At 35.0% G+C, this 18587-nt stretch overlaps 1 protein-coding gene across 3 annotated transcripts in view; it reads right to left on the bottom strand.

The window, feature by feature from the left end:
* Positions 1-18587, bottom strand: part of DPYD (dihydropyrimidine dehydrogenase) — a 331601-nt gene that overhangs the window by 204572 nt on the left and 108442 nt on the right. For all 3 annotated transcript variants that reach the window (XM_090146313.1, XM_031614751.2, XM_090146314.1), the window contains exons 7-8: positions 15419-15500; positions 12361-12448 (exon numbers count right to left, since the gene is read on the bottom strand). In XM_090146313.1, coding sequence (XP_090002439.1) covers positions 12361-12448; positions 15419-15500 — 170 coding nt within the window. The remainder of the gene's footprint in view (positions 1-12360; positions 12449-15418; positions 15501-18587) is intronic.

Below are 18587 nucleotides of genomic sequence, written 5' to 3'. Positions count from 1 at the left end.
ATCTCCATCTACAAGTCATTGTTTGGTTCCAGACACAGGATTAACACAGGCAGAAGAGAATTACACCCTTGTTCTTAGAGCCTCTGTCATAGCAAATGTAAAAAAAACAAACATTTCCTTTAATTCCAGATGAATCAAATGAAGTTTCCTAATTTTAATGTTGAAATTGCATCTATATAGTTTTAAGCTTTTACTGTATTTCTAAGAAATCAGCCTTTGTGCTCATATGTGGAGTTTAAACAGCTGTACATAATGCAAAATGCAAACATTCAAGGGAAGTTCCAGCATATTAAGCTTAATCCTCATTTCTGTCTTGGGTGATAGATGCAGGAATTCCAACTAGGTTGATTTTATGAACCAGTTAAATGATTTGTATTCAGAGCAACATTAAAAATCCCCATGACAAAGTGTACTTGAACAAAAATACCCTGCTTGTGACACATCCTTTACAACTAATGTGTTTTCATTTTTCACATGTTGCATCTCATTTATTTTATTCAGGCACACACAGTTAAATCTACAAGATACGGTAAGCTTCCAATACCTTTGAAATAATAAATCATTTCTCACAGACGTTTTCACCCACTGCAAGGCTGCTGCTCATTAATCAAATATTATCAGTATATATCACTGCCCAGTGCTAAACTGGAAAGGCACCTCATTCTAAGTTTTGACTTTTATTCACTGGTTAGTCCCTGACCCTTATACTACTACACACTTATTAGAAATATGGAACTCTGTACTGTGTGGTAGATTTTACTACAAGAGATTTTAGAGTTTTACGTAAGAGGCTTTTTTTTTCCTCTGCGATCTGGAAGAACTAAAGTCAAGCTGCTCTTCAAATTGGTAACATAAATGCAGTTATATTGACTTCAATTATTTTTTTCGACAAGTGAGTAAAATGCTATCATGTAAGCAAACTATTTCCGGTCTAGATCTTTTCATATTCAAAACACTGAAATAAATCTGTATTAGACATTACACAAGATGTGCTCCATTTTAAATTATTAAAAATTATTTCAGAAAACAAGGAGACAATATATCTCTAACAAAATGATGCTGAAGGAAAACAAAAATGTGCAAAGCAAGAAGTTGTCAGATAAAAAAATTTCAAATTCCTCATGATCATTCACAATTTGCCAGATTTGTGCTCCCTTTATCAAATTAAGTTTATATTGACTAATGTATTATTTTGATTGCTGTGCATCTTTTTAAAAATACTGGAAAATAAATGAAATTTGGTGGAACAGCACACATTGCAAATAGCTAGGAATGGTTTGAAAGTTTGATTGCAAGTATACAGTCAAGCACCTTATTGCACTTCCAGTGCTGTCTCACCAACCCCATTAAATAGCAGAGAATGAAGAACTGAGACTGCCAGGAGGCCAGTAGCTGACAAGGAAACATAAGGTCAAAAGGCTGAGCCTAAGTCTCATGCTCAGTAGAACACAAGATCTCATTGCTTCTCTCTGTCGATCCACTGTAGTGCATGGTTTATATTTTTGTTATTAACCAAGTGAAAAATTAAAGGCAACAAACATGGCTTCCAGTTAAAAACCACCACCATTGCCTGCCACAGCTGCAATTCACTCAATTCTCTTTTAACTAAACATTTTGTTTGCATATTCTATAGCTTTTTGAATGAACACTGAACACCACACTTGTATCTATGATTATTCACTCTGCAAGGCTGATTAAACACATTCCGTTCTTGCAAGCATGGCAGGTCTACAGAAGTGACTGAGCTACAATGCGTATTTTCTATGCTTCAATACAATAAAGGGCACATTCAGCACATGCAAAGACCCATATTTGCATCTGAAAAATAAGGAACTGACTTGCCAGTGTAGTGGGTGTATTAAGACTCTACATCCCTATGATTTTAAAAGCGCTAAGATTTCAAAATTTCCTTAATTTTGGGGGGCTTTCCAGAAAAAGCTGTGCACATAGAAGGCATGGCTGGTAACAATCAGGGTGATTTCTTTATATTCTATGTACTGGAGGAAGGAAATCAGTTTTTTTAATGTAAATTAACTCCTAAGCTTTACTAGTAGCTTTGAGAGCAACAGAACAGGCAGGAACTTTCTGCCAGACACAAGTACTGACACCACTGCTGAGCACATTCTGCTTCCTCCACAGAGCAGTCACTGTGTCCCCCAGCCCTACAAACTTCTTTCTGCTATCAGAGCAGAAACTCTGAATACAAGGAAATAAACCAGCAATTTAAAATTCCACAACATGGGACAATTTCTGGATCTGTAGTAGTCTTGAAATTCATCACATTCACCCTTGGCACATAATGCCATTGCCATGCCTGCGGTTCTGTGCTGAAGCTGCAGAGGCAGCTGCTGGCACTGAGTGCCCATGCTGGGAGAGCTCTGACGGCCCCCAAGGCCATCCTGAGCCATGCATGGAAATAGCCACCTCACTCAGAGCAGGATGAAAACACAATAAGCAGTCTAAAAATCTTTTCAGAGAAAGCATCACAATACTCCGCATTTTGGACTTTCCATTTTAACTTAGCTGCCAATGATTTGTTCTACAGTACAATTGCAAAACACCAAGCTGAAGAGCTAAAAGCAACCTACAAATGTAAACAGCTGTTCTTTGGTTGACCAAGTATGCAAACATTTCTTAGGAGCATTTTGCTTTGTCTTTAAAGCAATTCTTACTGAGGTCTTTAAATGTTAAGAAACCTTCTTCCAGATTAAAAATTTAACTATCATTTTTCTTATGCAAAAATTTGTATTATTCCATAATAGAGGCATCAAGCCTGTTTGCTAGCGAGTAGAAAAGCAATCATGCCTAAGTCACTTGTAAATTGATATAATGAATTGCAAGGATTTACTATGACTAAATGCTATGCAATATACTAACTATAAAATTAGAATAACTTTCTGTTAGAAGACAGGTTCTGTTCTCATGAAAAATACAATAATTTGAGAAAAAGCAATACATTATGTTATTGAGAAATGGTCTGATGATGGCTAATGATGTCACCTAAATTTACATAATAACCAGGCACTTAAATTTCACTACCTATTAATTGTTGGAATCAATTTAAAAATACACATTATATTCGAGTAAACAACCATCATTAGTCAAAAAACAACAATGAACTGTTGCTAACAAGAAAATCTTAAGAAATCAGCAGTGAGTTGCACTGTTTTCCATTGCATTAATGAAATAGCAACAAACACAAAACCTTGACAATTCTTAGAAACGTAGTAATACACCAAAATCTCTTACTTTCTAAGTAACTGGTAATAACTGGCATAGTGGCAGTATTACCATTAAAGATGAATTGACTGAAACACGTTGATCTCTAAAATTCTCATTACCAGCTATTTTTTCCTATGAAACTAATCACCAAAGATCATTAGAGGGAACGTTGATTTGTCTTACTATCTGTTGAAATGCATTTTTGCTTTCTCTAATGGTTCATGTTCATCTTTCTACATTTTTAGCGCAAATGAATGAACAATAGCCAGAGGATTGCTTGTGAATGAAAATACTGTCAAGGACAACGTTGGGAAAATATTTCCTTTGTTAGATAAACATGTAATTTAAATTAGCATTATCTGAACACTCTGAGTATTTAGGATGCTTATTTACGTCTTCTAATCCTGTAAACATTTTATAAATATAGTTTACTGTAAGTTTAACTATAAAAAGTGCACAAAGGACTATTTGACTTACACACAAGGGACATCAAATTTGGTCCCAAAGCTACATGATACCCCAGCATGTTACCCGAACCCAGAGAAATATTTACATACATTAAACTTGCTTTTAAAAGATTTGCCAGGTTACACTTACTACAGTAGTTATATGTGCTATCCTAATTACATACATAGTATTAGTATTCATTATTAACATACGTATTCACAGTGTATTTAATTTCACAGTAAAAACAATTATAGGGCTGACATCTCTGAACAGTATAGATTAGAAGAGCAAAAAGTGATCCCTATCCACTCAAAATTCAGGAGACAGCAACAAAAAACTGTTGTATAGCTTCAATTAAGATTATTTTGTTCACCGAACATCTAAAGCTTTCTTCCCAGATATTTGTTACCATTAAAATTTTCCATCCCATTAAAACCAAAGTGAAAACATACAATGCTGGCAGGTAATGGATGTTATTTCCCATAGTGGTAGAAGCTATTACACACTAGCAACACTTAAATAGTATTAAGAAAATTACAAATATTTATGGCTTCTTATGTGATGACTTTGAAGGACAGAAGGGTTTCCACTGGCCCAGACTGATGTGAAGGAAGCTGCAGGTCACAGGATGCCCTGTGTATCCCACCCAGACAAACAGAATCACTAGCGAACACCCCAACTGAAGGACCAAAAGGAACCTCAAATACACCAACGTGTCAGGAAATTGCCCTGAAACAATTTAACTGCCTTAATTATACCAAACTGTTTCTATACCAGGCTTGCCTAGCAAGAAGTGATAAAAACAGTAGCAGATGAATGAAAAGTGCAAGACAATCAACAGATCAGATGGAAACTGCGTGCCCTGCCCATGCCCAGCAATGGATGCCTAGGAATCAGTTGCGCATAGCAGAGAAGTGGTAGAGCAAGGTGGTTTCCTATGAGAGTTTCTAAAAGTACACCAGAAATCCAAGATTCATCTAAACTTGTCATTTCAGTCCAATGAGCAAATATACCTCTTGTGAGCGGACAGAAAAAAGAATGTGAATACAGAAAGACTACAGCTGAGACATAATGGTGTACAAGCTGCTTAAAACCTTATTAACATCAAGAAGCGCTTGCCATTTTTTTCACCAATGAAACAAGCGGGACTGATACACTTCCTACTTCAGTATAATCCTACAAATAAATGCTAAGATTGCAGAATTTATCTAGCCTAAACAAAATGAAGTTAAAGGATTTCTGAACTCATTGTTTAAATTTTGTATTATGTCACTTCTCACACAATGCAAAGAACAACGTTTCACAAGATGTCTGCTTACATTTCCATTGGACCAAATACATACTCCTTCCAGGAGAAGAAAGTTCAATCATACTAAATGGGTATGTATCAAGTGACATCTGGGTTGTATTTTGATCATTGATTCTTTGTCTGGAAGCAAAAGTGGAAGTAGAAAGATGGCAGCATAACTAATACTTCTATCATTTAGATGTACAAGTAACTGTATTGCCCACGTGGAATCAACTTTTGGAAACAACAGATAAGCATTTCTCTTCATATATGAAGCAATGACAAGTATAATATCAAGAACATAGAAACGCAGTATCTAACATCACCGTTTTCTTCAGCAATTTTTATGCATTTCTCAGATATAAAATGCATAGAAATAGTTGCTTGACTAAATTCCGCAAAGCTACTAAATAATCGCAATTAATCTTCCCAAATAGTTAAAAAAATTAACTATTCAAAACAATATGTACAAAATTGATTTTGTCATATTTAGATGAGCATTTCTTCAGGGAAACAGTCTGACAACTTAGGAGGAGACAGGAGAGAGTTTTGTAAAACATGTGCAGCAGAGATTGTTATGCTAAGTAGTTTTTTTTAGTGGGAAAGATAAGCAAATAAGAGCATGAAAATCTGCGTAATTTGCAAGTGAATAAATTAAGGATGCCCAAGGGTAGATTATTAGTATTTTTTGAAGGTTTCCTAAGATTATTAATAATAAATAAGCTTTTGTGTGCATCTCAGCCCTAAAAGCTTTCAACTGCCTACTGCTTCCGATGTCTATTAGGAACATTCCACCAATAACCAGAGCAGCAGTAAAGACCACAGAACTGGAAGAACAGATTACTACAAATGCCAACAGTAGAAAAAGATGCCTCAAGCATAAAAATTCTTGGATATATGTACATCATTGGACTCCAGGAAAGATGGTGCACTGGGAATAGAAGCATGTTCAAACATCTGTTATAAGCATGTAAGAACAGGTTCTTTCACAGATTTCCTTTTCTAATGTGACTATATTCGTTTTGTGTTTTAATAATCTTTTTAGAGCCAAGAGTTACAGAAGATGAGAACAACATGAATATTGATGATAACTTTTGTATTAGAAATGATTTACGGTGCAATTCACTTATAATACTCTTTCCATGAGATACAAAAATTATTAAGAATTGCAGTATTACAGAAAGGTGCATGCATTCTCCAAATCTGTGAACCACAAGCTAGGGTTCTGCAGGAGGTGGACTAGAAAGAATTCTTATAGCTGACTGCACAGACTTGTGCAGACCTTCTTCCTTCAGAATTTGTTTCATACAGTTGTACTTCAATGCAGTTTAATGTGCAGCTTTGATCCTGTTTTCCACTAAACTGCAAATGCATATATCACTAGCCTCACGTCCCTTATTGAAAAAGGATTTTAAAATTTCTTCATCTTATAATTTACTCTCCTTACTGTGTGGTAGTATTAAAATATTTGAAATTGGGTTTGCCCAGATTCTGCCATTGCTATCCTTGCACCATTCTCTTCAAACTGTTCAAAATTCACTCTGACTTCATGACTCAACTTGATGATTTCATTCTTATAGCAAATAACGAAGTCTCACTGCTTTTTGCAGCTAAATAGATCTGAATATTTGCTTTTCTCACTACTTGAAAGGAGATTGTAGCAAGGTAGGCGTGGGTCCCCTCTCCTGGGTAACTAGCAATAGGATGAGAGAGAACTCTAGGAGAGGTTCAGGATGGATATTAGGAGGAATTTCTTCCCCAGATGAGTGATTAGGCACTGGAACAGGATGCCCAGGGAGGTGGTGGAGTCACTGTCCCTGGAGGTGTTTAAGGAAAGGTAGATGCAGTATTAAGGACATGGTTTAGTGGACAATATTGGAGGCAACTGGATGGTTGGACTAGATCATCTTAGAGCCTTTCACAGCCTTAATGATTATGTAAAAATGTAACTTTAAGAGTTCACCCTAGTTCTGCAGCCTGTTTTATCTTCTTTTACTGAATAAGGATAGTAAGGCCAGTAAGGCCACTTTCTCACCATTTAAACACTGAGTGAGAAACTCTGCTGTAGAAATATTCTGAAACAATGACCATACTTATCTACAATTGATATTAAAATCAAAAACCATCAGCGCTACCTCCAACATGTTTCTCTCCCCTGCTTGTTGTATTTTATTTGGTCTTTGGGGTTTGGTTTTCCTACAGCAAAAACTGCATCACCTACAAAAGCATCAAAATACTTCTGAAATTATAAAATAATAATAATCAACACCAAAAATAATATGCTAAGGCTGTGCAATTCTCTGTACTACAGATCCAACTTTAAATAAAATGCGTTGCATTTTGTGACTTCCTACATCACTGCTTTGCAAACAGGCCTAAAAGCATAATTTTGGGGGCCTCTTACATTCTAAGAAGCAGAAAACAATTTTGAAATGCAAATAATCAATAAATAAATTCTAGATATAGTTTCTAAACTTTACCCTTTGGAGTTGATAACTGAAAACAAATAAGACTCGTGAATATAAGGTAAAACAAAACAGAGAAACAAACAAAATTCTGTTCATAATCTGAAATGAGAACCATTTTGAATATATTTCTCCCATAAATATCTCTGTTGGCCATGGGCCTATGGGCCCCATACACAGATTTCATGTTCTCCAAATTTAGTTTATGAATCAGGAATACGATGCACAATTTTTTCCTATAGCACAAGCAAAATGAACATCTGTTCACTTTTTGCCACGTAGGTTTATATCTGTGTGGGTGGGTGTGAACAGAGATCTTGATGTGTAATATTCTTCCCATCTGCACACCAGGTGGCACTGCATAGTTAATCAGAAGATAATAACAGGCATGAAGAGATTACTTACTTTTTTGGGGAAGAGGCAGTAAATCAATCTCAAAGTCTTTTTCTATTATTATTAAAAACAAGGTACATCAATGCTTGACTTTTAATTTCTGTGTGTGTGTGCATACGTGTGTGTGCAATTTCATTCCAATCAATGAAATCATCTGATTATATTATTGTTTGAATGCTATGTTAATTAACTATGAATGACTGCAATTATCACAAAGGTTCTTTCCACAAGGGATTTATTTATTTATAGCTTTAACCCTTGCAAGTAGGAGATACAATTTAGGATACAACCCAGTAACAGTCTCTTGAATTTAATCTATATGCTCATGAAAGCTACAATTCTGTAGCATTTAGTAAAATTTCTAAATATCCCAACAGTAAAACTGACTATAGCAATCCAAATTGACAAAATGGAGGAAGAAACAAGACAGACTTGTTACTAGTTGCAATTTGCACTATAGTGAAAAATTAATTAGAAAGTTAGGTAGGGCTTCCTGTTTACTTGTAAGTCTACAGACACTAGAGCGACTAAGTAAAACATTTATTGCTTTTAAAATATATTTTACATAATTAAAAAAAAAAATCCTTGAAGATACAGTTTTATTTGATCTCTATAAATAGAGAATATAAATGTTACATAAAATCTCTACATTATGACAAAATCTTACAGATATGTACACAGGTTTGTACATATTCTGTACATTTATAGTGATATCATTTCTACATATTTGTTTTGAAAGTAACATTAGACATTCTCCAACACATTCAAAGATTTAGGTCAATAATTTTCATTCAGTTAAATAACTGTACAATGATTTCACAAAGATTACACAAAATGCTTTGTGATGTCTTAAAGGAGAGCCGCAGAAACCTGTTTTGCAAACAACATAGCTGAACTTCAAGGTGAGCAGTAAAAATACAGTAATTCCACATTTGCTCTGAAAGCTAAGTGAAAAGCATATATGCAGGGTTTTTTATGAAAATTTAGGTTTAACCCTGAAATACTCACTTGCCCTCAGTTAGTGGTTATGAATAAAAACAGAATACTGAAAGACATAACAGAAAGATGAACTGAGTTTTAAAAAGATAATTTAAAGACTTTGATTTAAGAATCTCTTATCATTCTTAAGTTATTGTAAACAAGATAATGTCTGCTGCCAGATGTTTCTAAAATACATGCCTTTGTACAGGAGGAACTGAGAGGACACAAGAGTAAATGATAGACAGATGTAGCAATTGGACCAATCAATACTATGGAAAAGGCATTACAACAGAGGTGTGATGGACTGGCACAATAGAAAGATGCTATAAAGGAAGGGAAGAAGGTTGCTCACCTGTATCAGAAGATTCCTGGTTCACAGGGGAATGCTTTACCAAGGAGGGATCTTCAGGAAGAGATCCTTCCCCAGTGGCAGTCAGCCCTTCAATGAGGTCTAAGACAGGTGCAGCCAGGCTCCACCCCTTCTGGTCACACAGGTGAATTGCCTTCACCTATGCTTCCAGGGCTGACTGGGTCCTTTCCCTATGTGCTCAACCAGTGGTTCAGGCTATGACTCAACAGTCCCCACACAACAGGGAAGAGGAAATTAGCATATTGATCCTCTAGAAATTAACAGAAGTACATTGTTAAGAACTAGTTGGATGGAATACAGTTCAGGTAAGGTAAAAAAAAAAAAAAAAGAAACAAAAACAAGAGACGGAAGGCAAGAACTTCAAAAAAAAAAAGTCAACAAATAATCCAGTAACCGAGTTATTTGCCAACTGTTTGTGCTCAGGTTCTGTTACATACGTTGGCTCCCAGTGTGCTATTGCCCAGACAATCTCTTTCATTACCACTTATCCAGTTAACTATTAAAGCTTCTACTCACAGCTAGTCATCTGTCTTTGTAAACCCAAATTCCACATCAGTCTCTACTACCCTATATACGCATAGCTGCAGCCCATTTAGAAAATTAAGATAGTGCAAAATAAAACACTGCAGAGGTAAGGCGTAACTGTCAAGCAGGGACACCAGAAGTTTGATGGCATGCACTGGCCATCTGATCCTCTTCGGGTCTAGTACATGAAATTTTTCTGAGCTTCAGACCTACATCCTGGAGAGAAACTTTCACCTCAAGATAAACACCACTGTAGTCTCAAATGCCATCATAACCAATGGCATGAAACTACATGTAACTTTATATTACTATGTATGTTAGAGCAATGCTATTAATGTATATCCTTTAGGGAACTTCTAGGGAACTCTACGCTTTTCAAGTCTGACAAAGAAAAAAATATATTGACTTCAGGACACTTTTAATACCTTTCCATATTGCATTAACAACAGAAAAAAAAACATTTCACAGGAAAGTGGAATAGGCTGTGCAGTTTTAAGCCACACAAGTCACACGGCTCATATTTCATTAAAAAAAGATATTCTGTTCATTTTTCTTTTTCTCCCCCTTCACGTTAATTTCCTTTATTTTCAATGCACACAGCATATCTAGAGTTTTGGAGAGGTGCTTTTGTTATTTTTATTATTATTGTTGTTGCTTTTTCTGACAGTGCAGAAACATAACTGTAGTAAAGAATAGTGAAGTTGCTGCATCTGTTCCCACAGAAACCCTTTGTTATTCATTTATCCTCAGTATGGTCACTTGCCTCAGTCACCTTGACTTTTACATATCTATTCTTTTTTTCCTCTCCTCCACTACTACGGAAAGCTGAAAACCACTACATTTATAATTCATCAAGTTACATATTCATTCCGAACCAAATTTGCAACTTCTATTTTATGTAAATAGTATCCTTTAATTATGTCACTTTTAAGATTCAGGGAAGTCCACAGTGGCATTGTCCTAAATACACATATTTCAGCAGGCAAAAAAAAAAAAAGGACTAGAATATGGACTTACTATGGAATAACAACTGTCATGGGGAGTCTATAAATGCTCTATTGTTAGTACATTTGATACCAAAAATCCTTTGGTCGCTCCTCCATCTTTCACTACAAGATTGCAAGACCAGATTAACAGCCAGTATCATACAAAGTACAAGTACAAAGTAAAAGAGATGACACACATGGAGGTACATGAAGGGACCAACTTTATCACAGATACAAGTTAGCTTCTCATAACAAAATTTTATATCCTCCACTAGCATTTTTTCCTTCTGTTTACTAATTATTCTGGCGAACAAGTGGCTTACAGAAGAATTATATTTCAGACAACTTCTCTTGTTTAAAGCTCTGTCTCTGCTTCTTTTCTTAGTATTTGCATGGCATAATACCTACATAAATGGTTTCTGGTTAGAAATGTATATTAGGATGACTTTATTAAGAAAATAAAGCCACATATATAATGCAGTCCAAACATATGCTCAAAATTCTCATTTATCTATTTTGCTAACCTTTAAATCAAACGTTTTAAAGGTCTGGGTCAAATTATGGGTAAATCATGCTGAGATTCCAAAATCTGTTTCAGAAAGCAAACATTCATTAATTTGTAATCGGTGAGATTTCAGAAAGCAGTTTAAAAGACAGATTAAAACAATAAAGAAGATATACTGGGTCCATTGCCTTGCATACAATTATATCAAAACATCGCACAACAAAAATTCATCCCCATAGATCTCTAGCAATGTGAGGATTTAGGATTAAATAAACTACAGCAGTCTGCAATCACATGACAGAATAGACCTGCAAAGCTTATACTGCATACCCAGATGGTAAACAACAGTTGTCGCTGTACTAAGAATTACATCTCTGTAATCAATAATAGGAAGGAGGAACAGTTGGACAACTTGTTTCCTATTATGTTCACTTAGGCAACGTCTAGATCAATAAAGAGCATTAAGCCTCATACCAACTGCAGACGATGCCTGCTCAACATTCCTATCATATGGTAGCGATAGGTCCAGCTGTACTTCAAAATACTTGTAAATAGATAACAATTCTAATCTAACATTAAAAGAAACAATAGTTCAAACAGGAGGCAGGTGCAAGACTTCTTAAGCATGTGAGAGAAGACAGACCTATCATGCCAGCTTTAGTATAACTCAAAGTCAGTTTATTTTGTCAAAGTATCCCATAATTACATTTTGCTACACGACAAAATATGTAGATGCCACATGTTTTAAATAAACGAAAGAAAAAGCAATCAAGCATGGTATCACTGCCTTCCATATAGACTCAGTAATTATTTGAGCATAGTAAGTTGTTCACAGAAATTGAAAACTGAACTTGTATATCACTTTTAAGCCAATAAGGCAATAAATTACAAATAATTTAATTTTTTGGTTTATCTATTTTTGAAATATTTAGATTAAAAACAACAAGGCATTCTAGTAAATTCTTGACTTACAAATCTATCATATACATGAAAATTAAAACAAAGTGCTATATTAAAACCTCAGCTTTAGCTTCTTTGAAAGATAAATTAATCACAATATATTATATTTCTTAATATATCAGATTAAAGTAGTCTAACATCATGTTATAAGTTTTAAGTTATTCTTGGACATTCCTTCAATTAATAGATGACAATACAGGAAAATAAGTTGTTCTTACCTATTCCAATGAAGACTGCTTCATAGCCATTTTCTTTCAAGGTACGGAGTGTCATTCCATCGACAGCAAGGCCTTTACTAAAAATTATCTAGAAGAGTTAAAATTGCTTTTTATTTGATAATATGAAAATAATTTTGACCATGTCCTGCATACTGACATCTTACAGAATCTTCCAGTGAACAACATAATTTTTATTATTATTTTACTTTAAGCCAGGCTCAAAAGGTCAGATCAGCTCTAAGTGGCCCAAACTAGATTTGGGCAAAACATAACTTTCAATTACCTTCATACGCAGCCAACATAGGCTAGCTTGAATTCTACTGTAAGCTAAAAGGGATAATAAAGCAATCTAAACAAACAAAATCTGCCCATGGAATGCAATACTGAGGTAAAGCTGAAAATGGCACTTTTCTACTGTGAGAAAATAACTCTATTCAGTGTTGACTACAAAAGGTAATATTTCTGAGTGAAAATCAGAATTTAAGAAAAACGATGTTGAAGCAGGAACCCAGCTTAGGGAACATGTGTGCTAAGTGGAACAATCACCCTATACAGCAACCAAGAAACCCAAGCGATTTAAGTTATTGCAAAAACAACAGTGAAGTCGCTTACAGAGAAGTAAAGAAAATAAAAGGCACCACTATTCTGTGTTAACAAGGGTTTTGAACAGAAAAACAAGATGTGTTTTCCCACACAATATCAGACACTTGGCATTTATGCAGAATACAGTATCAGGTGTTTCTTTGTGCTGTGCCCTGGAAGCACATGGCCTGAGTTTTGCTGAGACCACTAGCTAGCTAGAATACTTTTACGCCAAGAAAACACTTGGCAAAATAAATGGTGTTTTTGCAGATTCAGACCTGAAAAACTGGGGCAGAGATGGACAAGTCTGAAGAACATTCTGTGGAGACTGCAGCACACCCTACTTGCTAGCAATAATGCTGGCTAGTTTGTGCAGTAAGCTAACAAAGATTTTCAAAACTATAAAATAAATCAGTTCGGATTTGAATTGACAAATTGGTTGAGGGTCTACCGCTGTTTTGAGAATGAAGGGGAGGAGTGTTTGCTGTGTGTTCAGTGAGGCAACTATAGCAGTCACCTGTTGGAGGTCATGCAATTAGAGATGCACAAACCTATTGTACATTTCTGTCAAACCAAGGGCTTTTGAGTGCTTGTGATTCCTCTTCTGTTACTTTGTACTTTTTGACATGGCTATGTGTCTTCATCTCCCAACTTCAGACTGACTTGAATGTTTCCCCCAAATTTTTGATATATCACTTACGTATTCTCTCTCTTTATCAAAATGCCAAGCTCCATTGTATAAGAACTGTGCTTTGTGATCTGAGTTCAGTCTTCATGTCATTGCATATCTTGTTTGATGTTGAATCTACCTATATTCCATTTAATGTACTTTTGAAAGTGTGCTTTCCTCATAGCTGAAAAATGACAGATATAAGACACGGCATAGAATACCTAAAACACAGACTCTTTATTTTCCTTTTGTAGACTAATTTCTATCAGAACTGAAAAAGCCAGGTACAGTTGTAATCCTTTCAAGAATACAGGCTACAAGCTCACTGGCAACAAAATGCATTCCATAAATTGTCATTACATTTTTTTATCCTATTGTGTACATACGAAAATCTAATGAAGGAATTAAAATAGCAATATTGTTTTATGTAAGGATTCATAATACTCCTAGGGCCCAGCTCTCTAATCCTTATTCACCTGACTAATTCTTACTAATTTCAGTAGAATTACTTGAATAAACAGCACTGTTGAGCATTTAGACAATAGAGCACTTTCATTTGAAATGCTTTAAATAAACACTAGAAAATATTTCCAAGCTTGTGGAGGAATAAAGCTGAAGTACTTAACCAGCTTGCAAAAGGGTCAATTGCAAACCAGTGGCAGAGCTTGGAAGTAAATTTATACTGAGATTTTCTGCTGCATCTCAAAACAACAAAGGACTTGCACATCAGGATGACACAGTGGCTCACCTTCTGGAGACTTTGTCATAGAAGAGTACTCCGGGGATCTGAGTTTTGGCTTCCCAGGAAACAATACCCAGCAACTTTATTTAAAATAGTCTCACTGCTTTGGTTTTTACAGAATTCCTAACTACATGTCCAGTCTGTCAGCCTTTAAACTTCACTTTGTAACCCAGGAAGAATGAGAAAATGGATCTGTAGCATTTAAGGCTTTCCCTTACACCTAATCTGGGCACTATGAGTTTCTCACTTAGCTCTTGGGACAACAGTTTTTACAATACAAACAGCTTTTGCAATATGAAGATTTTTACAATATCTTCTTGCTTGACTGAATGCTTTATTATTATGCTAAAAATGTTTTTACCCCTCCTGCTACTCTAAAACTTGTTTCAGTGATGCATTCTGTGCTCCTATTAAAATGAGCAACCCTCGTACATGCTATCTAAAGTTTCAGCTCAAGCCCTATATTAACGACAGAGTAACATACCCATTATTTATAAACAATACTCATTTAAAAAAATAATGTGCAGCAATTGCTTTCCAAAAGGTCGAATGACTGCTATTGTTTAGAATAAATGATCACATTAACAATTTTATAATAAAATACATCAAATTAATAAAGTAACTCATATACAGGACTGTATTATAAGCCATTAAGGAAAAAAAAACTCAGGAAGAGGGAAAAGAAGAGAAGGGAGAAGTATAAAATATGAATGTCTTAAGTAGCGCCAAACTTGCATGAAAAAACTCGATTAAAAAAAAATCAAATCATTCCAATAGCTACATTGAACCCCTAAAGCAATTTAGGAATTTGTTTCTTACAGACAATTAATCACATGCAGACATGTCAGATGAGAACTATTGATTGCCCTTTTCTAAACTAGTGGCATTCAGACGGGAGACAGACAAATGCCCTGAGCAAGAGGAAGCATCTTCCTGCCTCTGTCTAGTGCAGCTTTTAATTGTTCTTTACTAATGTGCATGACATTTTGCTGTTAATCTTTGGCAGACTCCTTGTTCTTTTTTTTCCTTTGAGCTATACATAGGCAGGATATATTTTTCATTACCTTCACTCCGAGATCCTTCATAAGCTCAGCTTCAAAATTCACTACATCATATGGCAATCTGAACTGAGGGATTTCAGATGCGCTGAAATAAATAAAGAAAGCTTGTGATACACTTCCAGCTATAAGGAAGAAAGGTGGGTGGTGGTTTTTTTAGCTGTTAAAAAATTAATACTTATAACATACTTTAGTTAATTCTGAGGTATTTGAATGGAAATGTTTTTGAGTCTTGGCTTTTTTAAATTTTTGGAGTGACAAAATAGCACCTTTTACACAGTACTAAAAATCCAGATCAGAAGCAGTTAGTTGAGGTCAATCCTGCACACATTTGTAGATCATTACTTAATGAACATTAAGCTCTGATACAAAACAGCTTCAGCTCCACACCTTTTGTTCACCAGTCATATTTAACAGTAGACGAGGTCTTGAAGCTAGAAAAGCAAGGTGAACTTCTAGTAACCATTCAGTGATCTATACAAAAAGAATCAAATTTCCCTTACCTAAGAATAGTGATATATTATTTTGAGCAATAGTACTTAAAACTGTACCCTTCCCTCCACTTCTGCTTCGTAACTTCTACAACCTTTCATGAGATACGAAGTCAGTAATTTTCTATCAGCTCTTAGTTTGTCTGTTTTTTGTTTGTTTGTTTGTTTGTTTGTTTTGGACATCTATTATTAGTTGGCTTTTTTTTCTCTTGATTAGGATTAGGAATGACTTTAAGGTCCCAACACCACAGGTCTAGTAATGGAAAATTGTACCAACACAGAATCCAACTTCATATTCACTGGTACAGATCTTTATCTCCAATGAAATGACATATAAGCACACGCCAGTTCTCTCTTATGGAGGCAAGTTAGAGGTAAACACAGTGAAGCCCTACTTTTTGAAGGAGATAGGAAGATAGAGCATGGAGAACAGTGAAATTTTCTCCATAGGTATTTCAAACTTTTGATTTAATTGGATGCCAATTAATGGATCAATTATTTTAATAACAAAGCAAGGGTACAAGAGATAGATTTCAGTTTTATTTTACATCTTGCTAGTGACAACTCCACCTTTATGATCCAACCTTGATAGGCCAGAAGGATTTATTTAATTTCACCAACTTAAAGTATTTTGATAATAAATTGGTCTTCCTCCTTATTGTTTCTAATGCTGACAACCTTGCATCTTTTCTGACTAAAGCGCAAAGAAAAATGCTCTAAATATCAAATATAATGGATATAAAATGCAACTTTGATAGGTCATGATAAGCAAAAAAAGCTTTCTAAGGAGGAAAATAATGCATCAGTATGATACAGTCGAGATTGAATAAAAAAATCTAATGAAAAAAAAGGAAAGTTGTATTTTATCAAGTTGTCTTTGCTTTTGTTGAAGGCCTGTCATATGTCTAACTCTTAAAAGAACTCAAAACAGACCTGGCTGTGTTATGTCACTGTCACAATTTGTAAATGCTTTCTTGCTCTTAATAAAAACTTAGTTACAGTTTCATTCCATGGAGTATAGATTTACATATGCCTGTCCTGTTTTCAACTGGAGTTGGTTTTTTTTTTTTTTTCATAGTGTCTGGTGTCATTTAGCTGCTTGCCAAGTTAAACCACAATAGTGTTCACAGAAATATGCTTATATGCAAATACGCACGATCCTGTGAGGACCCATGCACGCACATTTATCACGAAAAAAAACATCTTATGAAAGTCAACTTTTAGTAGAATTACTGACATACAATCTCTTCCAGCAGACAAAGACAATCTCTGCAGTGAAAAGGCGGAGATAGGAGAAAAAAGCAGATACAGGAGGGTGAAGAACAACAGTCTTGGATGGGAACATAGACCCATGAATTCATCTCTTCAGCAATTTCAGCTAAGTTAGAGGAACTTGGATAGGTACTTGGTATTTCTCACAGATCACAAGTTGCTTTTGTCTAAATGACATCCTAGCAAAAGCAGGATTTTCTTATTTTGCAAGCGAGTGGCTTAACTAGGAGGAGTAGTGAAGTTTGTTTACTGTCTCTAAGCAAGAGTATGATCTGCTCGTGCCTTCTTCAAACATAAACTTAACACAAAGTAATGAAATGTAAGAAAATTTGCCTATGAATGCGAAAAACTGACATGTCCAAACAACTACAGAGTTGTGCTAGGCTTAGATGCAACAATTCTGAAACTGAAACCACTGAAAAACTTTCAGTTATTGAAATATTTGTAAAACTATAATCTGACACACACACAAAGGCACTTCCTAGTTAAAAAACACTCAAAAGGGCAGAACAAATTTTAAAAGGACCAAGTACTGCCCTTCCCTAATAAACTGATTCCAAATACAAAATTAATTTGATCTTGCTGGCAATTTGCAATTTACAAAGCCTTGAAAATATACCCATCATTAACCTAAGCTTCTTAAAAGATGTACTGCAAAGATATACAACTGCAGCAATGGATGATTGCTGCCTCCTTTCTATTCCATTTTTAAAATCAAGATGAGTAAAACTGATGCCCTCAACCAAGTTGCAAAACTTTTTGCAATGAATGGAAATAAAGCTTGATTGTGACTGCTACATGTTCTTAAAAATAAGATAAAGCAAAATGCACTGCTTGACCATAAAAACACTAAAAAAACAAAAAAATTGCTGTAAGGTGTCTTTTTTCAATAGGACAAAAATTTATGATCAATTTTAAACCCAAATTAAAACAAAGAACAGGTGAAAATTAAGATAACATTCTTCAAATATGAAAGCAGCAGGGAATTGCAGGAAGTTCTGCATTTTATTCTTGAGTCCAGCATAAGTCTAATTTGTCATCAAGTTTCATTTTGTAAAAAGAGTTCTTTTTTATTCAGAAACATTTTTCAGCATCAAAACTGATTTTAAATCCAGTATTCATGAAATATTATTTGCTACCAAACAGGTGAATAGGTACTTCATGTACTAAATATGAAATCATTTTATGGCAAACTAGTTCAAGTGAAAGAGCTTCACATAGTTAAATGCCCATGCATTAAAACCTTGATAATTACATCGCATACTTTTAAACCTCACTGTGAAAAAAGTAATCAGTTCAACTTTTCCAGCATTGATTCTCTATCTTCCAGAGCTCTGAATAAGTATTTGACAGTATGACATTATGGATCAAATTCATTAACAGTGTCAACTCTATTGATTTCAGTAACACTG

The sequence above is a fragment of the Phasianus colchicus genome, chromosome 9 (genome assembly GCF_987193195.1).
Source record: "Phasianus colchicus chromosome 9, bPhaCol1.hap1.1, whole genome shotgun sequence".
Lineage (NCBI taxonomy): Eukaryota > Metazoa > Chordata > Aves > Galliformes > Phasianidae > Phasianus > Phasianus colchicus.
Note: the sequence above shows the minus strand (reverse complement) of the source record. Positions and strands in the feature narration are given on the sequence as shown.